At 47.5% G+C, this 19,535-nt stretch overlaps 1 protein-coding gene across 1 annotated transcript in view; it reads left to right on the top strand.

Annotated features, from left to right (window-relative positions):
• LOC310742210 (transcription factor COE1-like) overlaps nucleotides 1-19,535 on the top strand; it is a 98,275-nt gene that overhangs the window by 17,050 nt on the left and 61,690 nt on the right. Inside the window, exon 3 of the mRNA XM_083571278.1 lies at nucleotides 18,831-18,987. Coding sequence (XP_083427404.1) covers nucleotides 18,831-18,987 — 157 coding nt within the window. The remainder of the gene's footprint in view (nucleotides 1-18,830; nucleotides 18,988-19,535) is intronic.

Raw genomic sequence — 19,535 nt, 5'->3', positions numbered from 1 at the left:
CCCTCTCCCCCTAAAAAAACAGGGTTGGGGTTTTTCCTGAATTTGAACTCAGCTCCCTGGAACCTGTGAGTCTGCCTTTGTCAAAGTTTCTGCCTTGTGCTGCTGATACAACACTTGTTTTTGTGAGATGCCCCTCATGCAACAACAGGACCAAATAAAGCAAGTTTTAGATGGCAGTGCAGGGCTTGCAGAGGGAAGAGAAATTCTGTTGCACGAGCAGAAGTCTTTGCCCAACTGGGACTATTTCGGTGGATGTAGCTCCCTGTTAATAGTGTTTTATGGAAGGCGATTGTTTTACTGATGACTTTTAACTGTGTTACAGATGGACCCTAACTTAGATGCAGAGGCATGTAAGGTGGGACCTTTTGCATGCAAAGGATGTGCTCTTCCACTCGACTATATCCCTTCCTAGGAAATTCTCCTTTACTGATCAGATCATCTAGGGTAGTATTACCTATTCTGACTGCCAGCAGCTCCTTGGGCTTTCAAACAGGAGTCTCTCCAAGCCGTACCTTTTTAAAAAACCAAAAACCAAAACACATTTTTAAATATTGTTTTAATTCCATTAAATTCATTTTTTAAAACTTTATATGTTTTAGCTTTTTGTTTGTTGTTTTGTGTCCTGGTCCGGAAAAAAGATAGAGTAATAATAATAATAATAATAATAATACCTAGAGATTGATCCTGAAACGTGCAATTTGCAAAGTGTGAGCTCCTGTGTTTATACCCACCTGTCTGCCTTTATTTCAGCAGCTATGTGTAACCCTTTCAAAGGAATCAACAACTAAACGAAACTGATATTCCTTTTTATTTCCCCCTGATGCTTGTCTGCAGAAATGGACACTCAGTGCATGAGAGACTTCATTTATTCACAGAGAAAACCATTCAGATTCAGGCATCCGTACGTGGAAAGTGGTTTCTACGTCACGAGCTGCTGGCGTTCAAACAGCTTTCAAACAGCGTTTATTTAAGCATCTGCATTTATGCCGAGGAGTTTCAAATCGCGCAACTCTCAGAAGGCAGCGCCCACAACATCCTTAGACACGAAATATAATACATAAATATTCCAGGCTCTTGAAGTGTACTCAGCTCCCCCCCAAAAGGCATCTGTGACAGATAGCTGCGCTGTTATGTAAATCGTAAGAATATGCCGAACTTCTCTTAGAATTGCACTTTTCATTTGAGATTTTGCATTCCCACATTTTCCACAACCGTTCCTGCTTTGGCCGTGCTCTCCACTGTTTGGCAAAGACCCTCCTTTCGAGCTGCTAATAAAGTTGGTGCACACTCCTGAACTTTTGAGACTTAACCTTGCTGTACGAAGCTAAGCAAACCATTTCAGTGTTTGCATACAGCAAAGATCTGTCCGCTCCCCTTTTCTAACCATTCCTTATGGGCTTGCTTATTTGTTTCTGGGGAATTTAAACTCTTGCCTTTCAGCCGATCGATTCCCAAGGCAGCTCGCAGCGCGGTTCGTCATAAGGCATTCTTTGCTATCCCGGTGTCCTCCAGATGCTTTGTAATGAAACATCAAATTGACACATACAGTGAGGGGGTGGGAAGTATTTGATCCCCTGCTAATTTTGCCCGTTTGCCCTCTGACGAAGAAATGACCGGTCCATTAATTTTAATGGTAGGTTTCTTGTAGCTGTGAGAGACAGAATAACAACAGGAAAACCCCCAGAAACCCAGAAGACAAAAGTCAGAGATTGAGGTGCATTGTAATGAGTGAAATAAATATTTGACCTCTTTGCAAAAGATGACTTTGTACTTGGTGGCAAAACCCTTGTTGGCAATTGAAGAGGTCAGACGTTTCTTGCAGGTGGCCACCAGGTTTGCACACATCTCAGGAGGGATCAAATTCTGTCTCTCACAGCTACAGTAAACCTACCATTAAAATTATGGACTGGTCATTTTTTTCGTCAGAGGGCAAATGGGAAAATTTAGCAGGGGATCAAATACTTTCCCCCCTTACTGTAGCCCCACACAACTGAGTGTCCCTTAGTCCCCTGGTGAATGGATGGGACCAGGGCTGTAAAATCTGTAGTAACAGAGAGACCCCAGTTCCTGCTTGTCTTTCCATTTCTTCTGATCCTGTAGGCTGTAGCCCATTTTGGGGGGTAGTGTGGGGACCTGGAGTCCTGGGGCAGGCATGTCTAGGTCCGATGACTCCCCAGGTTCTGGGTGGAAATATTCCAGTGGGTCTGGCTGTCCTTACCTCTCATCCGAGTAGACCCCAGGTCGAGGCAGGGCTGAGCCCTGATATAACCCATCAAACGCCCTCCTCCTTCAGCGGGGCGCATCCCAAATATACCCAGCGGCCGGCAGCAGCATAATGGGAAACAAGTGGCCGCCTTTCAGAGAATTTCAGAATAATTGAATAATTGGGTGCACTCTTCCCACCTTGGATCAAATCTATGCTTCCAGGTGCCACAAGAAAGCTGCAGAGATAGTGCAGGATATTGCGTACCCCGGAAATGATCTCTTTCAGCTTCTGCCTTCTGGAAGAAGGTACAGGGTTATAAAGACTAGGACTAGCCGCCTGAGAAACAGTTTCTATCCAAATGCGATTTTGGTTTTAAACGCAGTGTGAGGTAGTCTCTGTGGGAGTATATTGTATTTAATTATGGGGTATCAGAGTTTTTAGGGGGCTAACCAGGCTGGGATAGCAGGCTTGTTGGGTTTTGAATGTTTTATGTAGATTTTTCAATTTTGTTGTTCCATATGGGACAGTGACAATAAAGATTATCGTACCGTATCGTATTCTTTAGCCATGATTCCTACTGCACTGGGCCCAGGGGTAACCCATGAAACACAGTCCAGGACCAGTCCAGAATCCAGAGGCTCCACTAGGAGTCAGTCCGAAAGGGCCAAGGCAGGAAACCAGGAAAGGACATGTACAGGATTTCAGGCAGGATCTGGCATACAGCAATGTTGCCCCCGCAACCTGGAACAGGGTCCAACAGCCTTTTATCTTTGTCGGGGTAGAGGCCGGTCTTGATCCCCCAAGGACTCACCTCCCTGTTTCACCCGAAGGCGAGCACTCCTCCTGCGAGTACTCAGGTCTCTCCTTCTTTCAGACCTGAATCTCTGCAGCTCAGGAGACGTCGGTGGGTTACCAGGGGCCACCTCAGCCTCCCCTGACCCAACTGGTAGTGGAGCAGCTGTAAGTGATGGCCCAGCTGGAGGCAGCGAGGGAATCCCCGCATCTGGAGCAAGGGCAGGCTCAGGCCCCTGACTCGGCCCAGCTGGTGCTTGTTGCAAGGGAACCTGTGCAGACTGGGGCTCTTCGGGATCAGGCCCCGGACTTGGTTCAGATGAGGCAAAGGATCCGGTGTGGACTGAGACTCCTCTGGTTCCGAGTCCCAGGCCATCACACCTGCATTGCGGGGGTTGTGCTAGATGACCCCTGGATGTCCCTTTCACGATCCTAATGTGATTCCTAGCCCGTCACCTGGAGCTGCTCAGAAAATTAGGGTGGGGGAAAATTAAGGAGAAGGGACAGGCATTTGTTGACAGTAGGCATGTGATGGGTCCACGGTGGTGGTGGTGGGGAGATAGTGGGGGAGACCCAGTTTTTACCCCCAGGGAACTGGGTCCTAAACAAGAAGCAGGCGAGATTTCCCTTGATTTCCCCCCCTTCCCTAAGTTATCTATATAACTTACAAATCTCCCCCTCTCTCTGCTCCCACCCTGCTTTTTAGCTAAACGGACACCCAGAGAGCAGCCTAGGAAGAGTCAGTGGGTGGAAGAGTAATTTACCTAGGAGATTATGCTGAGGGGGAAGCGAGATTGTCTTACTTTCTTGTCTGTGGGCTGAAGGTTGGGAAGGAAATTTGCCTCTTGTTTTTAACGAGGGCTGGCCCCCTCTCCCTGCGTTTCTCTGATTGAAACGCTGGAGCGAAAGAGCCTTTTTCGGCTGCACGGAGGAGATTCTTGAAGATGGGGCTGAGGGGAGAGGAGCGAAGGAGCTGGTTGTCAAAACTGATCCTTCAATCAGCAGGGAACCTGCACAAGCTCTTTTTCTTTCACGGGGTATTTTTAGAGCCAAAAGGTTGCTGGGAGCACAGAAATCCAGGAGGGAAGTTCCCAGAAAATCACACTTTTTTTGATGTCCGGGTGGGTTTTCTGACTTGGGCCGCTGGGTGCCGATCTTGGCCGAGATGGTCATGTGTATGTCAGTGCTAATAAACTGTTTTGCTTTTTTAAAAAAACAACCATCCCACAATGTGTAAAATTAGGACCAGTGGCAGAGTGCACTGTTGATTAATCATCTGCCTTTTATCTGATTGATTAAATTTAAATAAATTTGCATATTGCCCAAAACCCCTGTCGCTGTCTTCTTCGGCTACTGGAGAAAGTGCGAGATAACTCTCACCTTAAGCAAGCAGATTGTGCAGCCTCAGAGCATGTTTACTCAGAAGTGAGACCCACTGGGCTAAATGGGATTTACTCGCTGGTAGTGTGTTTGAAATTACAGGCCATAGCAGCCAGTTGTTACTGGAAAGAAATGTTGCCTTGGATATTTTCATTCCCTGTTTCAGCTTCAGAAAATAAAAAGGACCCTTAGCTCAGAGATACACCCTCCCTCTAGTCTGTAACTTGCTCCTTCCTTCTCTGAAGGATATAAAAGAGTCCTAGAATCATATAATTGTAGAGTCAAAATCGGTCCCAAGGGCCATCTAGGGTGAAGATGCTGTTTTTTTTTAAGAGGGGAGCACCAGTCTCTGTGTCGACCAAGGGTTTGCTACTGCTTCTCAGTGTTAGAAACTCAGCTATATAAGCTAGGTGCAAAATGGCTCCTTAAGCCAGGCTGCCTCAGTGGAATGTCAAGTTGCCATTTTGGGACCAGATGGCTTAAAAGTTGTATTTTTCAACACAGTGGTACCTTGGTACTCGAACGGCTTGGCTCCCGGACAAATCGGCTCCCAAACGCCACAAACCCGGAAGTAAGTGTTCCGGTTTGTGAACGTTTTTTGGAAGCCGAACATCCGACGCAACTTCCACTTGAGTGCAGGAATCCTGCAGCCAATCGGAAACCACGCCTTGGTTTTTGAACCGTTTTGGGAGTCGAACAGACTCCCAGAACGGATTAAGTTTGAGAACCAAGGTGCCACTGTACTACTTTTGATTGTGCAGATAAAATATCACTGATAGAATTCTTCAGGATGCGCTTTTTGTGTGTGAAAACAGTCACGTTCCAAGAATCCCCAGGCATGCATCTCCAGATGATGGATATGTCAGGTGCCATCCTGATGCCCGGACATTTTCACTTGGTTGCAAGCGGCCAATAGCCACTGCTTCTTCTGTAGAGATAGGTTTAACTCTCTGTTTGTTTGGTTGGTTTTTAGTAACTAGTTACCATATTTTTCGCTCCATAAGACGCACCTTTTTCTTCCTAAAAAGTAAGGGGAAACATCTGTGCGTCTTATGGAGCGAATGTGTGGTCCCTGGAGCCGAATTGCCCAGGGGCAGATCATGCTTTTTCTTTTTAGAAAGAGGGAAGTGGGTGTTGAAACAAAGCCGCTGATCGGCAAGCGATCGGGAGGGAGATAGGGGACGCTAGCAATAAAGGAGGCTGCCTGGAAGTGGGGAGGTAAAGACAGCAAACCTGCAAGGAGAGGAGACAGGAAGGCTAAAGCAATGAGGAGAGAAATTAGAAGAAAAGGAGGAGCAAATACTACTCCAGCTAAGGAAAAGACACTAAGGCAAACAAGAGGGAAGGGGGTGTTGAAAGGAAGCAGGTAATCGGCAAGCGATCGGGAGGGAGATAAGGGAGGCTAGTGATAAAGGAGGTTGCCTGGGAGGGGGGAGGTAAAAGCCTATGGATCCTCAGGATTTTTGCATTGGGTCACCCCAAATTCACCATCAGATCCCATAGCATGTCCATGGCTACCCTGACCATTAGGTCCAGTCGTGACCGACTCTGGGGTTGCAGCGCTCATCTCGCTTTATTGGCCAAGGGAGCCGGCGTACTGCTTCCAGGTCATGTGGCCAGCATGACTAAGCCGCTTCTGGTGAACCAGAGCAGCACACGGAAACACCGTTTACCTTCCCGCTGGAGCGGTACCTATTTGTCTACTTGCACTTTAATGTGCTTTCGAACTGCTAGGTTGGCAGTTCGAAACTGCTAGGTTGGCAGGCTATAGCCTGCACCAAAAAAATCACGCATCCACTGTTTCATTGGACCGCAGTGGCGCAAAAACGTGGTTACAAAGCCTGGATCCACATGGATTTTCAGGATTTTTGCATTGGGCTACCCCAAACTCACTGTCAAAGCACATGTCTGTGGCCACAGCATGAACCACAAAAATCATACATCCACCGTTTCATTCAGAATATTTTTTTTTCTTGTTTTCCTCTTCTAAAAATTAGGTGCGTCTTATGGAAAATACGGTAATTCAGACTCTTAACGCATGGTGTGAAATGTCTTGCTTGGAGGGGTCATGACTTTGGAGCTGCTGTGGAATTGAAGCTTCTTCTGTAGCTTCTGACTCAGCCAGCTTAAGGAAAACTAATTGCACAATTGCAGAAATAGTTTTTATTTCTTTCAGTTTACTGAGTGTGTGATTAAAATAATAATGATCTTATTTTTGTCTTGCTACGCACTGTATCAGTGACTTCCAAAACGTTTTATAAATCTGCAAAAAATGAAAAAATGAACATAAAAGTGTCCTGGGTTCTAAACCTGGACAAAATACAGTATAAAAACATGAATAACAATAAAATTCAAAGTTCAGAAATCAATTTAGGGGAAATCCATCTAATAAGCATTAGATAATCCCCAGGGCTAGCTGGCTGAATTGGTCCTACTTGGGCCAGCAAGGAGGCCAAGGAAGAATTAGCTGCGGGGTCTCAGAGCAGGTGATCTTCATAAAAGATGAGGGGCAGGGAAGAGAAGGGAAATAAAAGATCAGGCTGAATTCAAATTAAAGGCCAGGCGGAACAGCTCTGTCTTACAGGCCTGAAGGAAGGAGGTTAAATCCTGCAGGGCCCTGGTCTCATGGGACAGAGCGTTCCACCAGGTCGGAGCCATCACTGAGAAGGCCCTGGCCCTGGTGGAGGATAGTCTGACTTCCTTAGGGCCCGGGACCTCTAAACTATGATTATTCATGGACCTTAAGGTCCTCTGCGAGGCAGACCAGGAGAGGCGGTCCCGTAAATACGAGGGCCCTAAGTCACAAAGGGCTTTAAAGGTCAAGATGTCCCTGGAAAATAGGGACACTTAGAGGGTCTGTTCACCCTCTTCCTTTCTTATTATCAAATATTCAGCCTGTGAAATTTGCTGTCATGCTATGTGGGGAGACCCCCTGGCTTGGCCTGACCTTAATTCCTATGTACTACAGGCAGCAGCGTATGAGGTGGCAAAATTGACTGCGCCTCTTTGTTGGGGGCACCAATTTCACTGCTTCCCCATGGAAAAAGGAGAAGAGCCACTGTGCGTCAGGTTCTAGCTAAAAGTGATTGCCGTCGTGTTAGATTTCTTCCTGCAAGGAGCTCTAAAAAAACCAAACACCCGCCTGTAGTCTAAAGTTGAACATCTCCATCTCATCTCCATCTCCATCAGGTTGTCGGGTGGACCAAGCCTGGGTTCGCCTGGGAAAAGCCCAAATGTATGGAGGCTACGTCTGTTGGTGGCTATTAGCCATCATTACTAAATGGAGCTTCATTGTTTAGGGGCAGTGTATCTCTGAATATGGTGCTCAGGGTGGAGAGAAAACAAGGAGCGAGCGTGAGGATGGACAGGTTGGGTTTCTCATTTTTCCACTCATGCAATTCTCCCCATTTTCACATGTGTGTGTATGTGCGTGTATGTGTGTGCACAGGGTGAGTCCTTTAAAAGAGGCCCCATGGATACAGAGTACACATGTTCCATGGGGCCTCTTTTAAAAGACTCACCCTGTGTGTTTGTGTGTATATATATATTGTTGTTTAGTCGTTTAGTCGTGTCTGACTCTTCGTGACCCCATGGACCAGAGCACGCCAGGCACTCCTGTCTTCCACTGCCTCCCGCAATATATATATATATATATATATATATATATATATATATATATATACAGAGAGAGAGAGCGTGGTACCTTGGTTTAAGAACAGCTTAGTTTATGAACAACTTGGATTAAGAACACTGCAAACCCAGAAGTAGGTGTTTTGGTTTGTGAACTTTGCCTTGGAATAAGGAGGAGGAGGGCAACCAAAATGGTCAAAGGCCTGGAAACGATGCCTTATGAGGAACGGCTAAGGGAGCTGGGCATGTTTAGCCTGGAGAAGAGGAGGTTAAGGGGTGACATGATAGCCATGTTCAAATATATAAAAGGATGTCACATAGAGGAGGGAGAAAGGTTGTTTTCTGCTGCTCCAGAGAAGCGGACACGGAGCAATGGATCCAAACTACAAGAAAGAAGATTCCACCTAAACATTAGGAAGAACTTCCTGACAGTAAGAGCTGTTCGACAGTGGAATTTGCTGCCAAGGAGTGTGGTGGAGTCTCCTTCTTTGGAGGTCTTTAAGCAGAGGCTTGACAACCATATGTCAGGAGTGCTCTGATGGTGTTTCCTGCTTGGCAGGGGGTTGGACTCGATGGCCCTTGTGGTCTCTTCCAACTCTATGATTCTATGATTCTAAAAACATGTTCCGCTTCCTGTTGAGTGTGTTCCATTTGTAAATCAAGTCCCCTGCCGCTATGGGAAAGCACGCCTTGGTTTAAGAATGCTTTGATTTAAGAACGGACTTCCGGAATGGATTAAGTTCGTAAACCAAGGTACGTGTGTGTGTGTGTGTGTGTGTGTGTGTGTGTGTGTGTGTAAAAACCACTCCTTGTGAAAATTCAGCTGCAGCTTTAGAATCTCTCCTTACACATCTTTGTATGCAATTTTGCCTAATATACCCTCTTTTGCAAAGCATTTCCCCCTCCCTTTTATAATGTTTATTTGTCTGCTGCTTCCAGAAATACATGCATTTCTATGCATACTTAACTACAGTATGTGCATTTTTTGGCCAGGGAAGGTTGCATTGCAAAATTCAGAATAATACAGATTTCCAAAAAAAGAGAGAGGCTGTGTTTCATTCTTCCTGCTATTCTGAAAGTGCGAATTAGACCCTTAAATGCAAACTGAATTAATTTTTTCCCCCCATCTCGAGACAGGGCCAAAGCTCTTGAGGGCTTTTTTTTTATAAATCAAAACCAGGATCTAGAGTTGCCAACTGATTATTTTTTTAAGCATTAAAGGAAGGACAACAATAAAAAAACCAAAGCCTGGCTTGCATTTAACAGCAGCTTGATTCTCATGCAGATTAAATATGACCGTTTGTTAACAGCTGCAGATCAAGCTGTTGTGATATGCAAAGGGGCAGGTCAAGAACTTTGGCAGTTCTACCTGGGAGAGAATTAGGTGCAAATTCCGTTTACTCTGAACTTAAGTTGACTTCAGCGCTAAACAAAGGCGCCTGAGACTGATGCATTGCCTCAGAAATTCGATAGGTGCTTTGGGGGGACAATTTTGGCTGGAAAAGTGATGTAGGGGGCTACATCTAGCACACACATAATTCCCTTCCTCCCCATGGCTCACTTTAAATTCTGAAGCAGCAGGGGAAGATCCAGTCCGTGAGCGCTTCTGGAATGTGTAAATTGACTCTGCCATCCCAGTAGGATTCCTGTTCCTTTTCATAGCTGTGTGGCAGGCAGAAATTCTGCCAGGGAATTCTGCTGCAGGGAAAGCAGTGCCTGTTCAATTTCTGCCTGGCAGGCTAATGATAAAGGCACAGGAAGCTCTGGCGGGAAAGGTGGCAACCGTTGCCACAACCTTGTGCAATAGTTGCTACTGCGCCCACTTGAAACCCGGAGCCGTAAATGTCTTCTCTCTGTTGGGCCATCGGAATATCGGAGGCGGCCTTGCTCCCTTGCATAGCTGTCAACCGTCCCTTATTTGGCAGGAAACTCCCTTATCCCAGCGCCGTGTTCCGCTGCTGTCCCGGATTGATGATGTCCCTTAAATTTCCCGGGTTTCAAAGGAAGCAGCTCCTCTCCCTCCCTCCCTGCCGGCCAGGGAGAAGGGAGGCTCCAACTGTGTTGCTTGGCTGCGTTGCTCACCCAATAAGGAGTCTAAGAACGGCTGGGGGAGTGGAGCTTGCATGCCTTGTGCCGATCAAATCGGCCGTGTTGCCTGAGGACTCGCTTTTGCTCAGTGCTTCCCAGCGGAGAGGTGATGGTGGTTTTCCTTGCTGCATCCCCTTTGTTGGGTTGCTGCGCTGTGGGAACCACCACTTGAGGCTTCGTTTGGCTGCTGGCTGGGCTTTCTGCCTTTGGCTCGGAGGGGCTCAGAAGTCGAACATACCTGTGCTTGGAAAATCCCTTATTTTGGCTGCTGATCCCTTATTTTCGAGGCTGCTGGTCCCTTATTTTCAAATCTGTAAGTTGACAGCTATGCTCCCTTGGCCAACTTTTAAGAAGTCAAGGGACAAAGAGAGATGGTCCTGGTACCTTCACCTCAAAGTCCATAAAAATCAGAGCCTGAGCACATTCCACAAAACCCCCTCTGTGAAGGTTGCGTTTGACAGCCAGGAAGCCTGAAACCATGTCCTCCATTTCAGGGGCCTAATCTGGTCCGCCGGTTGATTTAATCCGGCCCCTGGGGCAGTATATGTCCTGGGGCAGGACATATTCCTCAACCTCGGCCCTCCAGATGTTTTGAGACTACAATTCCCAGCATCCCTGACCACTGGTCCTGATAGCTAGGAATCATGGGAGTTGTAGGCCAAGTTAGGGATCATGGGAGTTGTAGGGCTGAGTTTGAAATCCTTAAAAAGCTAAAAAAAAGCTCAGCAACATCAACATCTATCCTAAAAAATAAGCTCAACAACTTTGGACTTTGGTCGGCCCTCGCGCAAGTTCACTTCATCAAATCTGGCCCTCTCTGAAAAAAGTTTGGGCACCCCTGCCTTAAACAAGTGTGGCTAACTTAATTGAACTGGATGTTTTGATTGGCTGCGCCTTTTCTTTTCAATAGCCATCACTTTCCTCAGGAACATGGGCAGGGCTAGAATAAGTCACATGGAATATGGAGCAAGCTTGTTTTCCACTGCTCCAGGGGCGAAGACCTGAACCAGTGGATTCAAAGGTCAAGAACAGAGATCCCGACTAAATGTTAGGAAGAACTTTCTTTTTCCCTTTGGTCCATTGTGCAGTTGATGGAGAAAGTGACTTCCTTACACACACACAAAAAAAATCTTCTTCCCAAGGAAGAGAGGGAAAGACAGACAAACATTTTCTCCATGAGTCAGGAGGGTGGTTTGTTGTCTAGGTGCAGGGGATACACAGGCCCAGCTAGAAATGAGCCCCAAATTTCTCTCATATTCTCTAGAAGCTCAGAGGGTTAGTCCACATTGGGGAGAGATCAGGCCCCTCGGCAGAAGGGGATAGCAGTGAATATATATTTGAGGGCGGCTGACGGGCAAATGGGCTTCTTCTAAATTTTGCCCCTCCAACTGGAACAGTCTTCCCTCAGGAGGTTGTGGATGGCAAGAGCTGTTTGACAGTGGAACGGTCTCCCTCAGAAGACTCTCCTTCCTCAGAGGTTTTTAAGCAGAGCTTGGATGGCCATTTGTCTTGGATGCTTGAGCTGAGATTCCTGCATTGCAGGGGGTTGGACTAGATGACCCTTGGGGTCCCCTCCTACCCAACAATTCTAGGATTGATGCGACCCAGAGGCCCAAGCCCCTCTTGATGTGGCCAGCGGGACTGGGAAAAACGCCAGCCATGGCTTCCTCAGCAACACAACGCATGCACAGTAGTGTCTCAAGCGCCACGGTTCCCTGCTTCTCTATGCATGCACAGTAAAGCAGGGGTGGCCAACATAATTTGCTCCAGATGTTTATTTACTGCATTTTTATTTTAACATTTGTATACCACCCTTTGGGATGCGGGTGGCGCTGTGGGTTAAACCACAGAGCCTAGGACTTGCTGATCAGAAGGTCGGTGGTTTGAATCCCCGCGACAGGGTGAGCGGTCCCTGCTCCTGCCAACCTAGCAGTTCGAAAGCACCTCAAAGTGCAAGTAGATAAATAGGTACCACTCCGGCGGGAAGGTAAGTGGTGTTTCCGTGCGCTGCTCTGGTTTGCCAGAAGTGGCTTAGTCATGCTGGCCACGTGACCCAAAAGCTGTCTGCGGACAAATGCCAACTCCCTCGGCCTATAGAGCGAGATGAGCGCCGCAACCTCAGAGTTGGTCACGACTGGACCTAATGGTCAGGGGTCCCTTTACCTTTACCTTTATACCACCCTTCATCCAAAGATCTCAGGGCGGCTCATAGGCACAAAAGGGCAGTTTTCAGCATCTCCTCTCATCCCTTCCAGCTCTGCAGTTCTATGATTCTAAGCATGCAGTGGGATCTTTTTGCTTTTTCCAAAGTGGGCAGGTACACCACACCGTCTGTGACCAGAGCATAGGCTGGTTCTGAGTTCGGGTCCTCAGGCCAGGTCCAGAGGGCTCCTGCGCGGCACAGAGGGCCCGGTGTCAGGGCCTCTGGAAGGCCTTTTTATATATATTCTGCCTGTGCAACTTCAGCGCTGATAAGAGCGAGAAAGCCCAGGCGACTCGGCTACACGGCACGCCAGGTTTTATTACAAGCTAGTCTGAGCTCTGAGCTGAAGGTCTCCCAGGAGAGAGCTTGTTTCCTTTCCAAAGTCATCACCGCTCTAAGCGGTGGAACAAAATTCAGCATTCAAAGTGCAAGGCAGGCTGCACAGTGGCCTCTTCGAAACAGAGCGTTTTGAGTAAAATTATATAAAAAGGGGGGCAGCTCATATTCTTTTCCCTTTTTTTCTAGTAAAGTCGAGGTTGTTTCCAAGGCTTGATTTGAAGCTGCTCTCTGCGTTTTGGAGATGCATCGTCTTCGAAGTCATTATTATTATTTATTGAATTGGGATACTGCTCTTTATCTGTGGATCACAGTTCACAACGTAAAAATGCAAAATATGAAAATACAACGCTGGCTTCCGCGTAACAGTTTGTTGCAGACTCTGTGCCTGTCTAAGCGTGGTGGAAAGGGGGGGCTGACCACCTTCCTTGCTTACAAGACACCCCCGGTACAATCCCCTCCAGTCTAGGTGTGGCTGGGAAAACTTCTGCCACTCAGTGTAGACATTGCTAAGCAAGATGGACCCAATGGTCTGATTCTGTATAGGGCAGCTTATACCAAAAACAGAAAAACCTCCCCAATATTCCCAGCATGGTTCTCCTCTTAAGTCCTGGTGTTCTATGAGAAGGACTTTTTGGGGGAATCCCAAAGAGAACGTTCCTTTTTCTCGAAAGGGCTTTTCAGCTGCAGGAGTTGAGTGTGAAGGAAAAAGGAAGGAGGTTTTCTAAGAAGCTGCCCTCTCGGGTGAATGTCAGCCGACTGCTTTCTGCAGACACTATAGAGACTTTCAGGCTCGCTGTCCTTCTCTTCCACCCAACTCCCCGCCTCACCGCAAGCTCTGACAGTTGATTTGAAAAGTGGTCTGGCAGACAGCAGCATACGGCCTGACAATCTCCGATCTCCCTTCTCCGTTTTCTGAGGCACATTTATTGCAAGTTGGTTTGTATTCCGGGCACTAGAGAGACAGCTGCACAAAGGTGGAACCCACAACCTCTTAAGACACTCCTCGCCCTCCAGATATTTTTTGGACTACAACTCCCATCAGCTGCAGAGAAGCATTCAGGATGCCAGGTTTGCGGAAGGCCACTTCCAAGGGGACCAGCTGATCAGCTGCAACCCACACACGCAGGTTGCTGATGTGTGGGGCTGAAGTCTACATCCCAGTTTACATTTCTGCATTGCAGCGGATTGGACAAGATGAGCCTAAGGGTCCCTTCCAATTCCACAATTATTCTGTGATTCTATGGACGCCGTTTCTTTTGTGCTATTGTCATAGTCGTCACCTTCTCCTCCTCTGCTTTTATAACAACTTTCACATACAGTATAAAGCACAATCTTGCAAGAGGGCAGCACTTCATTGCTCCACTGATTTGGGTTGGACTGTTTGGCAAATGCTCAGATCTTTTCCACTGATATAAAGGGGTTGTAAAATAATAATAATAATAATAATAATAATAATAATAATAATAATAATAATTTTATTATTTATACCCTGCCCATCCGGCTGGGTTTCCCCAGCCACTCTGGGCAGCTCCCAGCAAAATAGTAAAAACACAATAAAACATCAACCGTTGAAAACTTCCCTGTACAGGGCTGCCTTCAGATGTCTTCTAAAAGTCAGGTAGTTGTTTATTTCCTTGACATCTGGTGGGAGGGCGTTCCACAGGGCGGGCGCCACCACCGAGAAGGCCCTGTGCCTGGTTCTCTGTAACCTCACTTCTCGCAGGGAGGGAACCGCCAGAAGGCCTTCGGAGCTGGACCTCAGTGTCCGGGCTGAACAATGGGGGTGGAGATGCTCCTTCAGGTATACAGGACCGAGACCACTTAGGGCTTTAAAGGTCAGCACCAACACTTTGAATTGTGCTCAGAAACGTACTGGGAGCCAATGCAGGTCTTTCAGGACAGGTGTTATATGGTCTCGACGGCTGCTCCCAGTCACCAGTCTAGCTGCCGCATTCTGGATTAGTTGTAGTTTCCGGGTTACCTTCAAAGGTAGCCCCATGTAGAGCGCATTGCAGTAGTCCAAGCGGGAAATAACCAGAGCATGCACCACTCTGGCGAGACAGTCTGTGGGCAGGTAGGGTCTCATCCTGCGCACCAGATGGAGCTGGTACACAGCTGCCCTGGACACACAATTGACCTGCGCCTCCATGGACAGCTGTGAGTCCAGAATGACTCCCAGGCTGCACACCTGGTCCTTCAGGGGCACAGTTTCCCCATTCAATACCAGGGAGTCCTCCACAGCTGCCCGCCCCCTGTCCCCCCAAAACAATACTTCTGTCTTGTCAGGATTCAACCTTCATCTGTTAGCCATCATCCATCCTCTAACCACCTCCAGACACTCACACAGGACATTCACCCCCTCCACTGGTTCTGATTTAAAAGAGAGGTAGAGCTTCATCCCAACTAGACTGAGCTCAGAGAGTGAGATCACAAATACGAGAGCCATTGTTTGATATTGGTTTGCAATGTGCTTTTAATGCTGAGCTTGTGCGAAAACTATTTCCAGTCCGAATGGGATATGTTCAGGTTTTAAAATGTGGCCAGTCAGGATGTAAGAACAGAGCTCAGTTTTAGGGTCTTGCTTATAAATGCACCAGCAGCTGCATACCTGGCATTGCATGGGAAATCTAAGAAAAAATCAGGGAGTTTTGAAAACTGTGGTTAACATCAGCATAGTTTTGATAGTTTCAGTCTGCTGTCTTGATGCCAAGTGGCATCCAATTCTACCCAAGCAGATAAAAACCCGCTTCTCAATCTCAGGAGCCATGAAATTGAAGAGTTGGAAGGCGCCCCAGCAATCATCTAGACCAACCCCCTGCAATCAAGGAATCTTACTTTTGTTGGCATCTGTCTGTCTCGAGAGGCAATGGAAGAGTGCGCCATCAGGTGGTGAAGTCAAACAATTGGATAATTACAGCGCCTGCTGTGGCTGTAGAGACCGATACAGGAGAGACATGTTTTATTGCAGGTGTGGCAGATAAAGGGATCAGATGAAGGCAGTAATCACAGCTCCAAAATGCCTGGCAGATGGCCATGCCCGCTCCATTGGCAAGCCTCCAATGAAGGAGAGTCCACTGTCTTCCCACGTGGTCGGTTCCACGGTTGAACAGCTCTTACCGTCATGCAAAATTTGGTTGCGATATCTTAAGAGGTGCCCATCTGCCTTGCAAACAAACTTTCCGAAATACATAATAGATTAGCATGCACGGAGCCAGTCGTGTCACAGCAATGAGTTGCATAGGCATAGGGTATCTGAATATTGTTTTCCCAGCAGTGATGTATGCAAGTGAGAGCTGAACCATAAAGAAGGCTGATTGCCGAAGAATGGATGCTTTTGAATTCTGGTGCTGGAGGAGACTCTTGAGAGTCCCATGGACTGCAAGAAGATCAAACCTCTCCATTCTTAAGGAAATCAGCCCTGAGTGCTCACTGGAAGGATAGATCCTGAAGCTGAGGCTCCAAGACTTTGGCCACCTCATGAGAAGAGAAGACTCCCTGGAAAAGACCCTGGTGTTGGGAAAGATGGAGGGCAGAAGGAGAAGGGGATGACAGAGGACGAGATGGTTGGACAGCTACCAGCATGAGTTTGACCAAACTGTGGGAGGCAGTGGAAGATAGGAGTGCCTGGCGTGCTCTGGTCCAGGGGGTCACGTAGAGTCGGACACGACTAAACAACATGGCCTTTTAAATGTGTGGGGAGGATGCGTTGGTTTCTTTTAACGTTATGCATGTTGCATTTTTATTTTGCAAACCGCCCTGTGATCTTGAGATGAAGGGTGTCATATTCTTTTAATAACAGGCTCCACCTTCTATCCCTAGGAGGTGCCACCCGCTGCCTCTCAAGGCCTGAGTTCCCAGAGTCCTCTTTACTTTCCATGCACATGAATTAACCGTTGCAGCTACAATGCCACAAATGTGCGTGTTTCATTCATTTTCAGGAATGCACCTGCCCAGAGGTGCCTGCAGTTGCGGTGCTTGGCCAAAAGGAGGCGCCAGTCAAACGTGTGGTTAAATTCGGGGGGGGGGGGGGTAGGAGCTTCTGCTTCTATGAATGGGGTCCATTCATTGGTGACACCTTAATTCGTCCAGGGCCTGGGTGTCTCCAGCTTGCGATATTTGGCAGTGCCTGGCTCAATGGGCAGCTGAGCTTCTGCACCGCGGTGTGCAGAACCAGGCCCCCTGGACTGGCAGACGTCCCCCACCCTCTGTCAATTTGTCCCCGTCATGTGGCAGCCATGCCTTCAGCAGAGATGTCTGACGTATTTGTTTCAGCCTGGGGGAGCAGTGGCAGGAGGTGGCTGCACCTGTTGGACTTCTGCCTGCCGTGCATTGAGAGGAGAAGGGAGCATGATAGAAACCTGAAGGAGTGCCTCCACCTCCATTGTTCTGCCCAGACACTGAGGTCTAGCTCCGAGGGCCTTCTGGCGGTTCCCTCCCTGCGAGAAGTGAGGTTACAGGGAACCAGGCAGAGGGCCTTCTCGGTGGTGGTACCCGCCCTGTGGAACGCCCTCCCACCAGATGTCAAAGAGAAAAACAACTCCCAGACTTTTAGAAGACCTCTGAAGGCAGCCCTGTTTAGGGAAGCTTTTAATGTTTAATAGGTTATTGTGTTTTGGTGTTCTGTTGGAAGCCGCCCAGAGTGGCTGGGGAAACCCAGCCAGATGGGCGGGGTATAAATAATAAATTATTATTATTATTATTATTATTATTATTATTATTATTATTACCTTAACCTCCGCTTTGCCCATGTAAACTGGGGCTGAGATTCTGTTCCCGAGGGACAGTGCTTCCTGCAGTTGGCAGAACAAGCCAACAGGTGGCATCCTTTTATCAAGTGTGCCCAGGGACGATATTTGGAGGGTCGGGTTTTGATGGGGTCAGCGGCATAATCTAGGGAGCGTTGCCCTTGCCCCTGAGGGTCTGGCCTGCGACTTTTCTGAGAATGGAGTAAGGCCCCAGTGCCCCCTCCCACAAAAAAAGAACCTTGCTGTGCCATTACTAGACAGAAAATCAACAAAGGAAGCTTTCATCTTCCCCATCCATCATCCTTTTACTACAGTGGTTCTCCAAGGGTGTGGCAGGAGAGGGTTGCAAGCTCAGAGGGAAATTTCAAGGACGGTCAAAGGAACAACTAAACATTTCAGTGTTGTATAGTTTAGTAGCTATTTTATTTTATTTGCAGAATATGGATAGCTCTCTTTCCCAAAGGAGAGCAAAAGCATCAAGTGATACTGGGGACCAGCCTAGTTGTGTTTTCCAACCTATTTCTTATCAGTTAAGAAATTCAGTGTGGCACGAGCAATTTTTATCTTATTATTTTATAATTTTTAATTACATTTTCTGTTTTACAATTTAGAATACTCATTTAAACACCCTTAACATATCAGTGGCTTCCCTTCTTCTCTTTCCGTGGTTCATTTTGCATATCATAAATCCCTGCATATTTTACACAAATTATACCATTCAGCATTCCTATATTACATCCACCAAAACTTTCTTACACTGTTGAATTTATCTTAACGCTGCCCACGTTTTCAAGTGTACACAGTTTCCCCCCCCCCATGTATTCAATAAACGTTTTCCAATCTTCTCCAAACGTTATGTTCTTCTTGTTCTCTTATTCTATATGTTAAGTATGTAATCTGCGCATTTTCCGTCAGCTTAAGTTGCCATTCTTCTTTGGTTGGGACCTCGCTCGTTTTCCATTTGGGGACTAATGAAACACGGGCCGCAGTAGTGGCATACATAAATAACGTTTATGAGCATTTTTTTTATCTTCGTGCCCCAGAGAAAAAAAAGTTTGAGAACCACTGTATTACTACGACACTTCAATAAAACCATGCACAATAAATATTTATTTATTCATTCATTCATTTAAGAAAACCAGATTTCTTTATTTTTTTATTGTGTTTCTACCAAACCTTTTCGTCCAAGGAGCTCAAGGTTGCATTGCGTCTCTCTCCCTCTCCTCATTCAGTCCCAACAACAACCCTACGAGGTAGGCTAGGCGGAAAAGCTTCGACTGGCCCAAGGCCCGACGGGCACTAGGTTGGCGAAGGCTGGCATAGATACCCCCATATCCCGCTCTCCCTTTTGTTTAGGCTTGTGGGGGGCTGTTGGCAGGGAAGGGGGCTTCTGGCTGGAGTTTCCACGTCTCCTGACAGGCTTCTCCTTTCCGTCTCTCCCTCGCAGTGGCGTTGGGCTGGCACGGGCCCATTTCGAGAAGCAGCCCCCGTCCAACCTCAGGAAATCAAACTTTTTCCACTTCGTCCTGGCCATGTACGACCGGCACGGGCAGCCTGTGGAGATCGAGAGGACGTCTTTCATCGACTTCGTGGAGAAGGACAGGGTATGGAGCCAATCGGGTTGCGCGGTCGTTTCTCTCCTCGCACCCCCCACAAAAAACCCCTCTAGGGGTCAGATTTGAGGCATCATATCCAAATGGCGGCAACCATGGAACAGACTCCAACTACGATTCTGTGATTCCCTTGGAAGGTTGTGGGCTCTCCTTCCTTGGAGGTTTTTAAGCAGAGGTTGGACGGCCATCTGTCATGGATGCTTCAGCTGAGATTCCTGCATTTCAGGCGGCTAGAATAGTTGACCCTCGGGGTCCCTTTCAACTCTACAGTTCTATGATTCTGTGAACCGTGTCCCTCCCCTATTCATGCTCACCTCCGCCATACAATGGAAGTTGACTTCTGGGGCCTTTCCAAAAACCAAGATGGCGGCCCCCAGGGCCATGGGCTCAGCGCCATTTGATGGGGTGTTATGGCTCTAGACCTGGATAGAGTGCCTGGATAGAATGGGGGGACAACTGTAGGGCTGAGGACTTAGAAGTGGGAATTTCAGCTTTCCCAGTCCCTGGTTCAAAATCAGCAAGTCTTCTGTTTGAACCTC

This window comes from Podarcis filfolensis (assembly GCF_964270895.1).
Source record: "Podarcis filfolensis genome assembly, chromosome: 9".
NCBI classification, from domain to species: Eukaryota; Metazoa; Chordata; class Lepidosauria; order Squamata; family Lacertidae; genus Podarcis; species Podarcis filfolensis.
This window is presented reverse-complemented; position numbering and strand designations above follow the sequence as displayed.